The following is a 14,063-nucleotide window of genomic DNA, read 5'->3' as shown; positions in this document are numbered from 1 at the left end:
GTCCCTGTGATGTGGGGGGTGGGGGCATCTTCTAACTTCTGTAGACCACAGAGCCCCCAGACGAGGGTTGTGTGGGCCCGGTCATGACTGGCTCCACAGACTGTCACACAAGCCATGTGCAGGCGACGCTGAGGCAGCTTTATTTCTCGGGGTCACACGCAGTTTGGGAGCCTGTCCCTCTCAGGGGCTGCACCTACCGAGGGAGGGGCCAAGAGGTAGGCCAGGGCAGGCAGCCAGACAGCTGCGTCTGCTGTGCCCTTTGCCTGCCCGCTCTCAGCAGCCCGGGTTGGGGGCAAGGGCGGTGTGGTCCACTTGGCTTCTCACAAGGTGCCCCTCCTGCAGGCTGCTGGGAGGGTGGTGGCCACGCTTCAGGAAGACCAGTGCCAGGGGCTGTCTGCTGCCTGTGGTCGCTGTGGGACGGGGTGGTGCTCCCGGCTGGGACGGGCGGCGGTCAAGGGCGGGCAGGCTCACAGGGCCACCTTCCCTGCCTGTCGGCCCCTTTGCTGCAGCTTCCGGATGAGCTCCAGGAGGTTCATCTGCAGGGTCAGCTCCTGGGGTGCAGATGGGCCCAGGGGGTCCGCCTCAGCCCTGGCAGAGCCCAGGGAAGCAGCCTCCTTTCCCCAGGCACTTGAGGTGACCATCAGGGTCGAGGGGGCACTAGGTAGGGAGCCCGTAGGGGAAGTCTGGCCACTGCCTGCCAGAAAGGGCTGAAGCTGCAGCGTTTGCAGCTGCCCTGGCTTGGCACACGTGGAGGTACGCAGGGATGCAGGGAACTGCAGATGAGGGCCCTGTGGGGCACAGCAGGCCTGAGCAAGGTGGGCGATGTCCTGCAGGCAGCTGGCTTGTCCTCTGGCAGCAGAGGCCCCTCAGCGACCAGCTAGACCCCCAGAGGGGATGTGGCCTTTGGGGACCAGTAGCCCCTAGGCTGTGCCAGGCGAGGCCCACGGCACTGACCTGTGGGTTGGTGGTCACGTAGAAGCCAGCCACCCCTGCCTTCTCCAGTGTGCTCTGCTGGTCCGCCACCTTCCGGTCCAGCTCCAGCACGATCTTCTGGTCCATCGCTCGCTGCTCCTCACGGATCCGGTGTTCCACCGCCTGCCACGGAGAGGGCGGCTCAGGGCTCAGCCTCCTGTCCGCCCACCGATGCTGCAGACACACTCCTGGCCTGCCACCTCTGGCCCCTCTCCCCTCCCCAGTTGCTCCAGCTTCAAGACTAAGGATGGTGTATGCACCGCACCTACGACCCTCCCTTCCCCCAGAGCCCTGCTCCCAACACCCTTCTTCCCCACCTCCTGCCAGGTGTCCTCCCTTTGCTCTGCCGGGTGCCACCTGGCACGGACCACCATGAGTGGCCAGATGCTGGCCCCACCTCTGCCGGCTGTCCAGCTGACCGCCGTCTCTCAGCCTCTGCGTGTCTCCTCCCACTAGAGCTGCCACCGCCCCGCTCAGCACCTCCTTCCTGCATGCCCTGGCTTGGGGCTGCCTTGGGACCCTGTGCTGGTCTGGGCATGCACCCTCCCCTGGGGGTTCTTGGTTGTGGGTGGGCCTCTGGGTTGTTCCTGTCCACCTGGGAACAGGACTTGGTGACTCCATCCTCCCACCACTGTCCTCGCGTCTCTGTGGCCATGGGGCACAGTGGCTCCCATTCATACCTGCCCTGCACAGGCCAAGGCTGAGGAACTGTGGTCTGGGGGAGCAGGTGGAGGGGGTGGGGGCACCACACATTCTTCACCCATGCCAAATGCACACCCCCCAGCGAAGAGCAATACATGGGCACGTCAGGCCTTTGTGGTACCCATGCTAAGCACACCCACCCAAAGAACAACACGCGGGCGCGTCAGGCCCTCGCGGCCCACCCCAGCCTGTGGCCCAGGCTGGTTCCCACACCACTCCGATCCCCTCCACACAGCCCTGTCAGCAGAGCGCAGGTGGGCCCCCCTCATGCCCATACCCCTACCTCGAGCTCACGCTGCTGGGCCGCCTGGAGCACATGCAGGTTGTGGGGCCGGCAGGCCTGCTGGGCTTCCTGGTGCTTCTGCCGCAGCGCCTGCCTGAGCACTGGGAGAGGACGAGACCAGAGAGGCACCGTCAGGTGGCAGAGGGTGAGGAGGGGTGAGGAGGCAAGGGCGTGCTCCGGCTGTCCCAGCACCACAGGCAGCAGGCCAGCCGTGGGGATGTGGAGGCCTGAACCGGGTAGTGGGTGGAGCTCTGGACACACAGCCCCCAGCCCACTCGGGCCTACCCTCAGCCAGGGTATGGCGCTCTGCAGCAGCAGGGCTCCAGGGTCCTAGAGGAGGGGGAGGCCAGGCATGTGGGGTGAGGGTGGAGCCAGGGCCACAGCTTGAGCACAGGGAATTGGAAGATGGGGGTGGGGGAGACTGTGGGCTGGAGGTTTCTAGCCTCACATGGCTACAGGCCAGGAGTCTGGCGTGACCTGCCTGTCATCCGTGGGATATCCACTGAGATGTCCCAGAGACCATGCAGGCCAGGGCCCAGGAAAGGGGCACAAGCAGGATGGCCTCTGCTCCAGGGCACGGCAGTCACTCCTCCTCTGCTCTCCTTGGTTGGCGGAGGGGCAGAGCCACCCTGCACACCCTGTCCATAGCTCCCAAGGGAGTAGGGTGGCACAGACCCGAGGGGGCCCAAGGACATGATGACCAAGTAGGATTTATCCCAGGAATGCTGTTTATCCCAGGAATTTAAAAAATACTGTTAATTCACTCTAGTCACCAAAAAGCCACTTGATCATTTCAAAAGATGCAGAAAAAAAGCTTTGACAAAACCCAACATCCATTCCTGACATAGATGCACTTATCCGGGGACAGACATCCATCAAACCCACCCCACAGGGAAGGGACCTCATGTCACCAGGAGGCACTTTTGCCACAAACGTTTAGTGGGCGCATCATCACACTGCCCAGGTCACAGGGAGCACAGAAGGTGAACAGGGAGGGATGACGTCAGCGTGAGGCAGTCCATCAGATCCAGAGTGGGGATGTTCTAAGGCAGAATGCCCCGGACTCTTCAAAAAGTCAGCACCACAGTGAATGGTGGGAATTCTTTCAGAAGCAGAGGCCCAACTGCAATGCACAACCACACCCTGGATCCTTGTCAGTGCATAATCTGAGGATTATTGGATAATTGGTGTGTCTGAACGTCAGAACGCTCCCTGGAATGACTGATTTCTATCCATTGTGGTTACACAGCAGTGTTCTTGTTCTAGATCCCTGGTTCTAACATTGGACCAAGGCTGACCCCAAGGGTGTCCGGAGACATTCTTGGCTGTCGGCTCTGGGGGAAGGTGCCACTGTTGTCTAGTATAGAAGCCAGGGATGCTGTTTAATGTTTTACAAAGAACTATGAATACCTGTCCAGCTACAGATTCCAGCAGCGCTGCTATTGAAAACCTTGGTCTAGAGGAATGCTGAGGGCTTCTGGGGAAGTAGTGCGGTGTTGCATACACTGATGGACAAAAAGAACTTTGTCAAAACTTTAATTACTGAGTGGAGCTGGAGAACGTATGGATATTCATTATAGTGTACTTTCAACTTCCCTGTTTATTTTTAAAATAAAGTTGGGTAAAAAAAAATGACAAAGGTGAAAAATCTGAGGGAGCCGGAAGAGCAGCCCGGCACACCCCGCTGGAAGGGGCTCCGGAGGCCGCTCCCACCCCTGTAGGGATGCCTGGGAGGGGCCAAGGCGCAGGAGGTTTTGCCCAGCGTGTGGCTCCAGGGGACGCGTTTTCAGGGCCCAGAGGGTGCTTCGGGGCTCCGTGAATGGGAACCTGATGCACCTTGGAGGGGGAACGGGCCCTATCGGGAGCTGCAAAGCTGCCAACGCCGCGGGCGGCCTACTGCCACAGCCAGAGCCAAGATCTCGCCTGGGAGTGGGTGAGAGCGTCTCTGGGGGTCCCGCGCGAAGGTCACACTGCAACTGACAAAGGGAAGCTGACTGGATCCCATCTGTCATCAAGCCCCGCGCCCTCAATGAGGTCGATTTCAGGGGCTGCTGCCGAGCGGAACCCGGGGAAGGGCTCCGCCCGAGACCAAGCAGCCCGGGCAGGCCGCCCCCGCCCCCGCGCACCTCGGTGCTCGTTCTGCAGCCGCAGGCGCTGGTTGTACAGGCTCTTCTCGGTGAGGTGCTGGATCTCCAGCAGCCCCTGGACGATCTCGAACACGGTGCCGTCGAGCAGCGCCAGGGCCAGGTCGCTGAGCGTGGTGTAGGACAGGCGCTGCTGGAAGGAGCTGCGGGCGGAGCGCGGTGAGCCCGCGGCCCGCCCGCTCGGCCCCCCGGCCCGCCCGCCCCAGCGGCCGCGCACCTGGGCAGCTCCTTGACCAGGCCCTGCAGCGCCGACAGCAACTGGTAGTGCCGCTCCTGCTGCCGGGCCCCGTCTGCCGCCTCCTCCAAAGCGCCCGAGCAGCGCTCCATGGCGCCCGCGCCGCCGGCCGCCGCGCAAACGTCGCGGTCCTGTCACGTCAGAGCGCAGCGCGGCGCGCCACGCCCCCTTTCACGACAGTTCCAGGCAAACCACGGCTCGCTCTCGCCTCACCGGAAGGAGGGCTGCCCTGCCCTGGAGGAGGCTCCGAGGAGCAGCCCGCATTGGCCCCGCCCCTACCCGGGGCCCCGCCCTTACTCGGCCCCCGGCGCACACCCTCCCGCCCCGTCCACACCCAGCCCCTACCCTGAAGCCCCGCCCCGCCCCTTACCAACTGCCGCCACACCCCTTACCCAGCCGCCCCGCCCTTTACCCTCCGCCCCACCCCTTACCCGCCCCGCCCTTTATTCTGCCCGCCCCGTCCCTTACCGTCCCGCCCCTCCCCGCCCTTTACCCTCCCCCCAACCCCTTACCCCGTCTCGCCCCTTACCCTGCGGCCGGCTCTGCACCCTGCCTATTGTGAGTAGTGCTGCTGGGTGTAACTGCATTCTTGTTTGAATTTGGAGATAGATTTTCAAAGCAGTTAATTAAAAAGTGAAAGCATGATTGTTGGATCGTGTTGTTTAGCTTTAGAAAACACCTCCCAGCTGTCTTACGAGGTGGTTGTACCTACATCCCAGCAGCACTGAGGGAGGTTCCTGTCGTCCCTCACCCTCCGGCGGTTGATTTGGTCATATATTTGAAGTTTAGCCCCCTCCAGTGTTCTTGCCTGGAGAATCCCAGGGACTGGGAGCCTGGTGCCCGGCTGCCGTCTATGGGGTCGCACAGAGTCGGATTCGACTGAAGCGACTTAGCAGCAGCAGCAGCAGCAGCAGTCCTAATAGGTGTGCTGTGATATATCATGATTTTAATTTGTAATTCCCTGGTAGTATGATATTTTTGTCAGAGAAGGCAATGGCACCCCACTCCAGTACTCTTGCCTGGAAAATCCCATGGACGGAGGAGCCTGGTAGGCTGCAGCCCATGGGGTCGGTAAGAGTCGGGCACGACTGAGCAACTTCACTTTCACTTTTCACTTTCATTCATTGGAGAAGGAAATGGCAACCCACTCCAGTATTCTTGCCTGGAGAATCCCAGGGACAGAGGAGCCTAATGGGCTGCCCTCTATGGGGTAGCACAGAGTCGGACACGACTGAAGTGACTTAGCAGCAGCAGCAGCAACAAATGATATTTTTGTATAATTTTTGTATGATTTTTACTATGTGTAAGTCTTTTTTTTGGCCAGGTGTGTGTTTGATCCACACCCATTTTTTAACATGGGTTTGTTTTAGAGGTTTTTGTCTATTTATGAAACAGAGCAGGAGCCTGTGGTCCTTGCTCGCCCCCACCATGTCCCCTGCCTACCTTTGCTGCTAAGTCGCTTCAGTTGTGTCGGACTTTGTGCGACCCCGTAGACGGCAGCCCACCAGGCCTCCCCGTCCCTGGGATTCTCCAGGCAAGAACCCTGGAGTGGGTTGCCATTTCCTTTTCCAATGCATGAAAGTGAAAAGTGAAAGTGAAGACACTCAGTCGTGTCCAACTCCTAGCGACCCCATGGAATGCAGCCTTCCAGGCTCCTCCGTCCATGGGATTTTCCAGGCAAGAGTACTGGAGCGGGGTGCCATTGCCTTCTCTGCTGCCTGCCTTTAGTCTGTGGAAAACTTTAGTCAAAGAATAAGTTTCACTTGAGAAATGAGAAATGCTGAAACAAAGGAAAACAATCAAAGGAGACTAAATAATAGTAGTAATGCAGTCATTAAGCATAGTAGAGGACCTTTACTTATTTCTCAAGGGCTGTAGATAATATTCTGAGCCACATCCTGTGAGCTGTCTTACAGATACTGAAACCCTAGGAAGAGAAGTTCACTACATGATGATCAGGCTGAACCCAGGACATGAGCTGCCACAATTCTGAGAATTGACTGCAAAGAAATGGGAACAGATGGACCCTGGGCCTAAAGACGAAGCACCTAAAACAACCAAGATGACGCTGGTCGGACCACTGAGGACCAGTTGAAGGTGATCGTTAGAGATGACTGTGCTGTTCTGGATGTAGCCCCCCCCCCCCACCCCAGTTCTGTCCATAAAAGCTCTCATCCCTTGCTTGTCGGGGGTAGAGGGGCCTCTGGACAGATGTCCACCACCCTCCCCCCACCCCCACCCCCTACTGCCGGTTGCTGGTGCCTGAAATAAAGCAAATTTTCCTTTCCACCAACCTGGGCTATTTATGGGGCTTTTGAGTGGCGAGTAGCTGGATCCCACCACACTTCTTTCGGTAACATTTGAACCCAACTCCTCTCTTGGACATGTGGTTTAGAAATATTTTCCTCCCAGTTTGTGTCTTGTCTTTGGACTTTAGGAATAATGTCTTTGTCAGCTACAAAGTGGCGCCTGCTGTGGGCGCCGCCATCTACTGCACGAGGATTAAAGCCTGTGCTAGCTGCTGACCTTTAACTCTCCCTGAAAGGGGTTCAGGGTGGAGAGCAGGAACGGGGCCTTCAGAGCTGGGGTGGGGTCGGGGGAGGGAACCTAACAGGATAAGTCTTCAGATAGGCATTCTCAGGAGCTGATTTTATGATCCCAGTTCTTGTATCTCCTCATCTATAGAAAAGCAGTAAAACCCTTCATGGTGGCGACTGCTCCTTGCGACCAGCAAAGGCTCCATGAGACCTGCAGAAACCTAGCAGAAACCACATGTTTGAGAGAATATGTGCCTGATCGCTCGTGTCTCCCCTTCACCCAAATCACATATATATATACTGACCCCCTTGCCTGCCTCCCCCCACCCCTCTTTGGAACAGTTCCTCAGACTTAACTGAGGGGCTGGCTCTTGGGCTGCAGTCCTCATTTTGTCCCAAATAAAATTTGACTTGCAACTCTCAGGCTGTGCATTTTTTTTTTTTTTTAAAGTCAGTACCTTTCTTAGTAGACACCTTTAACTTTACAAAGTCCACAATGTTTTTTCTCACATGGACTGGCTTTTTGTGTATTAAAACTCAAAGCTTGTGATCTATGGATCAAACCCCACATCATGTAGATTTTCTTGTTTCTTTGTAATTTTGATGATTTTGAGTTATAAATGTCTTAATCAGTTTGAGTGAATTTGGTGTAAAGTTTTCAAGTTTGTATTTACAGTAATTTCATTTCATATAGTTTCCAGTTAATTGTTCCATAACTATTTTGGAGAAGTCATGGGATATTTGGCTTGAATTTAGTTTGAATTTCCTCAGTTTACTGGAGGCAGCAGAAGCGTTTTGAGGGCCCAGGATTTCTGCTGACCTGAGAGGGCAGCTTGGTCTGGATTCTTCCACTGGAGCATTGACTTAAAACAATATCCACAACCCAAAAGTTGAGAGTTGTTTTATTCAGCAGAAACTTTTAGGACTCAAAGCCCAAGAGACTGCATCTCAAGTGACCCTGAGAGGACTGCTCCGAGGAGGGGAGCCAGGTTACATAGAAGCTCTGCAACCAGGGGCAGGTAGTTTAACATCAAAGATGACTGTTAATTAAAGAAAAGCAGATATCCCAAGTTAAGGAATGTAGTGTTTCTCTATTTATTGGAAGAGGCAAGAGTCTGGGCTCACTGAAATCGTTTCTTTCATTTACTTCTCAGCTATCCTGGGCCAGTATCCTGTGCTTTTCACCTTCTGAGGTCCCTTGGGCTCACCTTAAAAGCGGACGCAGCTTGATGGCTGTTTTTTTTCTTGTTGTTCAGTCTGTCAGTCACGTCTGACTCTCTTCAACCCCATGGACTGCAGCATGCCAGGCTTCTCTGTCCTTCATTATCTCCTGGAGTTTGCTCAAACTCATGTCCACTGAGTCAGTGATGCCATCCAACCATCTTATTCTGTCACCCCTGTCTCCTCCTGCCCGGCATCAGGGTCTTTTCTAATGAATTGGCTTTTTGCATCAGGTGGCCGAAGTATTGGAGCTTCAGCTTCAGCATCAGTCCTTCCAATGAGTATTTAGGGTTGATTTCCCTTAGGATTGACTTGTTTTCAGTTCAGTTTGGTTCAGTTCAGTTGCTCAGTTGTGTCCAACTCTTTGTGACCCCATGGACTGAAGCACACCAGGCCTCTCTGTCCATCATCAACTCCCGGAGTTTACTCAAACTCATGTCCTTTGAGTCGGTGATGCCATCCAACCTTCTCATCCTCTGTCGTCCCCTCCTCCTCCTGCCTTCAATTTTCCCCAGCATCAGGGTCTTTCCCAATGTGTCAGTTCTTTGCATCAGGTGGCCAAAGTATTGGAGCTTCAGCTTTAGCATCAGTCCTTCCAATGAATATTCAGGACTGATTTCCTTTAGGATGGACTGGTTGGATCCCCTTGCAGTCCAAGGGACTCTCAAGAGTCTTCTCCAACACCATAGTTCAAAGGCATCAATTCTGCGATGCTCAGCTTTCTTTGGAGTCCAACTCTCACATCCATGCATGACCACTGTTGGCTGGTCTATCTCCTGCTAGATGACGGGTACTCTTCTCCCTCCTGAGTGCCCTGAGGGCTCACCAGCTCACCTTGGAGGGCTGCAATCTCTGATGACTGTGACATCCTTATTTCCAGATATATGGCTGGAAATATTCCACTTCTCACTGGAGGAAGGCCGAGCCCGCCTCCCTGACCTGCCCCTGCCTGGAGGCTGAGACTGGGCCACGTGGGTGAACAGGAGTTTTGTTCCGCGGTTCACCTGCAGGCAGGTGCGGCCCCTGTGGGTGGGGCCCAGAGTGAACGTGGGGTGGGCCCCGGGCACCCTAGTTGCATCCTGCCTCCAAGTGGACGGGAGAGGGCCACAGTGTAGGGGCAGGGCTCTGGGGTGGTGGTTTGGCATCTGGGGATTCGCTTTGGGGCAAAGGCGAATCAGGATATTCCCCTTGTTATTCGCCAGCTCCCTCAGTCCCCAACACTGCAGACTGGGGACCCAGGCCTGCCCAGGCTCCAGGGGGCGACTCCGGTCCAGCCCAAGTCACCATGGCCTGAGGGAAATAGAATCAGCACATTTTTCCTTTACCTTTTTCTGTTTCTATCCGATCATTTTAATCGGAGTGTATCCTGGCAGGTCACAAAGAGTCGGACACGACCGAATGTCTGAGCACGTGTAGGTGGATTGCAATGTTGTGTGTTTTTTTTTTTTTTTTTCTTTTTTCAGTCTACAGCAACTTGAGTCATTTATATATAGACGTATTTACATTCTTTTTGGGGTTCTTTTCCCACATAGGTTACTGGAGAGTGTTGAGTGAGGTTGCTTGTGTTACATTGTGGGTCCTTGTGGCTTGTTTTATAAATGGTAGTGTGTATATGTTAGTCTAAAACAGCTCATTTCTCCCTGCCCCACACCTTTTGTTTTTGGTGACCATAAGTTTCTCTTCAGAGTGTGTGAGTTTGTTTCTGTTTGGTAAAGAAGCTCATTTCTGTCCATTTTTAGATTTAACTAGAAGTGATACCCTATGGCCCTTGTCTCTCCCTGTCTCCCTCACTCCCCTTGGTGGGACCATCTCTGCTTTCTCCCCGGTGGCTCCATGTGGCATGGTTTCCTCCCCTTTACGGCTGAGCAGTATTGCACCGTGTGTGCCCCACTGTCGGTAACCGTCCAGCAGTCCCTCTACGCTTAGGTGGTTCTGTGTCTTGGCTATGGTACCTAGCACAGCCGTGATCACAGGGCTACCCCTGTGTTTTAAAATGTTGGTTTTGTCCAGGTCTCTGCCCAGATTTGGGACCACTGGGTTCTAAGGTACTTCTTAGCTGTTTTACTAACTGTTTTACTGTTTAGCTTTTTCAAGAACCTCCATACTCTTCTCCCTAGTGGAGGTGCCAACGTACATTCTCAACTCCTTCTCTCCACACCCTCTCCAGGATTTATTGCTGGAGATAGTTGGAGATGGTCATTGTGACTGGTGTGAGGTGATACATTGAACTTTTGATTTGCCTTTCTCCAATAATTAGTGATGCTGGGAGCATCTTTCCATGTGCCTAATGGCAATATGTATGACTCCATCACAGAAATGTCCTTTTTTGATCTTAGGCACATATTTTTCTTGAGTTGTTTGTATTTTTGATATTGAGCTGCACAATCTGACTATATTTTCTGGAGATGATTTCCTTATGGGTGTCTTTATTTAACAGAAGCAGAAGATATTAAAAAAAGATGGGAATAATACACAGAAGAACTATACAAAAAAGATCTTCGTGACCCAGATAACCACGATGGTGTGATCACTCATCCAGAGCCAGACATCCTGGAATGTAAAGTCAAGTGGACCTTAGGAAGCATCACTACAAACAAAGCTAGTGGAAGTGATGGAATTCCAGTTGTGTTATTTCAAATACTAAAAGATGATGATGTCAAAGTTCTGCACTCAATGTGACAGCAAATTTGGAAAACTCAGCAGTGGCCCAGGACTGGAAAAATTCAGTTTTCATTTCAATCCCAAAGAAAGGCAATGCCAAAGAATGCTCAAACTACTGCACAATTGCACTCATCTCACATGCTAGTAAAGTGAGGCTTAAAATTCTCCAGGCCAGGCTTCAACAGTATGTGAACTGTGAACTTTCAGATGTTCAAGCTGGATTTGGAAAAGGCAGAGGAACAAGAGATCAAATTGCCAGCATCTGTTGGATTATCAAAAAAGCAAGACAGTTCTAGAAAAACATCTACTTCTGCTTTATTGACTATGCCAAAGCCTTTGACTGTGTGGATCACAACAAATTGTGGAAAATTCTTAAAAAGATGGGAATACCAAACCACCTGACCTGCCTCTTGAGAAACCTGTATGCAGATAGTTCATTTCAGTCACTCAGTCATGTCCGACTCTTTGCAACCCTATGAACTGCAGCATGACAGGCCTCCCTGTCCATCACCAACTCCCGGAGTTCACCCAAACTCATATGCGTCGAGTTGGTGATGCCCTCCAGCCATCTCATCCTCTGTCATCCCCTTCTCCTCCTGCCCCCAATCTCTCCCAGCATCAGAGTCTTTTCCAATGAGTCAGCTCTTCGCATGAGGTGGCCAAAGTATTGGAGTTTCAGCTTTAGCATCAGTCCTTCCAAAGAACACCCAGGACCGATCTCCTTTAGAATGGACTGGTTGGATCTCCTTGCAGTCCAAGGGACTCTCAAGAGTCTTCTCCAACACCACACTTCAAAAGCATCAATTCTTTGGTGCTCAGCTTTCTTCACAGTCCAACTCTCACATCCATACATGACCACCGGAAAAACCATAGCCTTGACTAGACGGACCTTTGTTGGCAAAATAATGTCTCTGCTTTTGAATATGCTATCTAGGTTGGTCCTACCTTTCCTTCCAAGGAGCAAGCGTCTTTTAATTTCATGGCTGCAGTCACCATCTGCAGTGACTTTGCAGATAAGGAAGCAACAGTTAGAACATGGAGCAACAGACTGGTTCCAAATAGGGAAAGGAATACACCAAGGTTGTATATTGTCACCCTGCTTATTTAACTTATATACAGAGTACATCATGTGAAATGCCAGGCTGGATAAAGCACAAGCTGGAGTCAAGATTGTTGGGAGAAATATCAATAACCCCAGATATGCAGATGACACCACCCTTATGGCAGAAAGCGAAGAAGAACTAAAGAGCCTCTTGACGAAATGGAAAGAAGAGAGTGAAACCGTTGGCTTAAAACCCAACATTCAGAAAACTAAGATCATGGCATCTGGTCTCATCACTTCATAGCAAATAGATGGGGAAACAATGGAAACAGTGGCAGACTTTATTTTTGGGGCTCCAAAATCACTGCAGATGGTGAATGCAACCATGAAATTAAAAGACACTGGCTCCTTGGAAAAAAAACTATGACCAATCTAGACAGCATATTAAAAAGCAGAGACATTACTTTGCCAGCAAAGGTCCATCTAGTCAAAGCAATGGCTTTTTCAGTAGTCATGTATGGATGTGAGAATTGGACTATAAAGAAAGCTGAGTGCCGAAGAATTGATGCTTTGAATTGTGGTGTTGGAGAAGACTGTAGAGAGTCCCTTGGACTGCAAGGGGATCCAACCAGTCCGTCCTAAAGGAAATCAGTCCTGAATAATCATTGGAAGGACTGATGCTGAAGCTGAAGCTCCAATACTTTGGCAACCTGATGCAAAGAACTGTCTCATTTAAAAAGATTCTGATGCTGGGAAAGCTTGAAGGTGGGAGGAGAAGGGGATGACAGAGGATGAGATAGTTGGATGGCATCACTGACTCAATGGGCATGAGTTTGAGTATGCTCCAGGAGTTGGTGATGGGCAGGGAAGCCTGGTGTGCTGTAGTCCATGGGGTCACAAAGAGTTGGACACGGCTGAGCAACTGAGCTGAACTGATCCTTGCTTACAACTATTTTTTCCCGTTTCTGAGGGTTGTCTTTGTCTTTTGTTTAGGGTTTCTGTTGCTGTTCAAATAGTTTTAAGGTTAATTAGATTCCTTTTTATTATTTTTGGTTTAGTTTTCATTACTCTAAGAGGTGAACCCAAGAAGAACTTGCTGTGATTTACATCAAACCCTGTCCTGCCTATATTTTCCTCAAGAATTTCATAGTATCCATTCTGACATTTATATCTTTATATACTTGGAGTCTGTGTTTGGTGAGAGGGGGTATTCCAACCTCATTCTCATTTTTGGTTTCAGGAGCCTCCGTACTATCCTCCACAGTGTCTTTTACCAGGTTATATTTCTAGCATCAGTGAAGGGAGGTACCAGCCCTTACAGTTTGCAGAGTTTCTGACAACGGCCATTTTGACTGGTGCAAGGTTATACCTTGCTGTTGTTTTGATTTGCATTTTTCTAATGTTTTGCAATATTAACATCTTGACTTTTTTTAAGGGTTGTTACATAAACTGAAAAAAAATCACATGGCTTAAATAAACTTTAGGTGCTTCTCTGATAGCTCAGTTGGTAAAGAATCTGCCTGCAATGCAGGAGACCCCGGGTTGATTCCTGGGTCAGGAAGATCTGCTGGAGAAGGGAAAGGCTACCCACTCCAGTATTCTTGGGCTTCACTGGTGGCTCAGCTGGTAAAGGATCTGCCTGCAATGAGGATAGACTTGGGTTCGATCCCTGGGTTGGGAAAATCCCCTGGAGAAGGGAAAGGCTACCCACTGCAGTATTCTGGCCTGGAGAATTTCATGGACTGTATAGTCCATGGGGTCACAAAGAGTCAGACACGACTGAGCGACTTTCACTTTCAGATAAACTTTAGGGGCTTCCCTTGTGGCTCAGTGGTAAAGAATCTGCCTGCAATGCAGGAGACCCAGGTTCAATCCCTGGAGATCCTCCTAGAGAAGGGAATGGCAATCCACTCCAGTATTCTTGCCTGGAGAATCCCATGGACAGAGGAGCCTGGTGGGCTACTACAGCACGTGTGGTTGCGAAGATTTGGACACATCTGAGCTACTAATGGAGAAGGCAATGGCACCCCACTCCAGTACTTTTGCCTGGAAAATCCCATGGATGGAGGAGTCTGGTGGGCTGTGGTCCATGGGGTCGCTAGGAGTCGGACACGACTGAGCGACTTCGCTTTCACTTTTCACTGTCATGCATTGGAGAAGGAAATGGCAACCCACTCCAGTGTTCTTGCCTGCAGAATCCCAGGGGCGGGGGAGCCTGGTGAACTGCCGCCTATGGGGTCGCGCAGAGTTGGACACGACTGAAGTG

The 14,063-nt window shown here is 52.1% G+C and overlaps 1 protein-coding gene and 1 long non-coding RNA gene across 3 annotated transcripts; one reads left to right on the top strand and one right to left on the bottom strand.

Moving 5' to 3' along the window:
• Positions 1–117: 117 nt before the first annotated feature.
• On the bottom strand, positions 118–4,487 carry DGCR6L (DiGeorge syndrome critical region gene 6 like). 2 transcript variants are annotated; one of them, XM_027565970.1, is made up of 6 exons: positions 4,319–4,487; positions 4,084–4,244; positions 3,368–3,462; positions 1,958–2,058; positions 955–1,095; positions 118–551 (listed from the first exon to the last, which is right to left on the bottom strand). In XM_027565970.1, exons 1-5 carry the CDS (start codon positions 4,426–4,428, stop codon positions 969–971), a joined length of 594 nt encoding a protein of 197 aa, XP_027421771.1. In that variant the 5' UTR covers positions 4,429–4,487; the 3' UTR covers positions 118–551; positions 955–968. The 2 variants fall into 2 exon arrangements, with proteins under 2 accessions (XP_027421771.1, XP_027421770.1); XM_027565969.1 differs by lacking the exon at positions 3,368–3,462.
• Positions 4,488–4,832: 345 nt separating this feature from the next.
• Positions 4,833–7,296, top strand: LOC113875103. Its single transcript, XR_003506159.1, has 3 exons — positions 4,833–4,894; positions 6,253–6,433; positions 7,022–7,296. It is a non-coding gene; the product is annotated as an uncharacterized LOC113875103 (long non-coding RNA).
• Positions 7,297–14,063: the final 6,767 nt, after the last annotated feature.

The sequence above is a fragment of the Bos indicus x Bos taurus genome, chromosome 17 (assembly GCF_003369695.1).
Source record: "Bos indicus x Bos taurus breed Angus x Brahman F1 hybrid chromosome 17, Bos_hybrid_MaternalHap_v2.0, whole genome shotgun sequence".
In the NCBI taxonomy this organism is placed as follows: domain Eukaryota; kingdom Metazoa; phylum Chordata; class Mammalia; order Artiodactyla; family Bovidae; genus Bos; species Bos indicus x Bos taurus.
The sequence above is the reverse complement of the archived record's forward strand: the minus strand, read 5'-3'. Positions and strand labels throughout refer to the sequence as shown.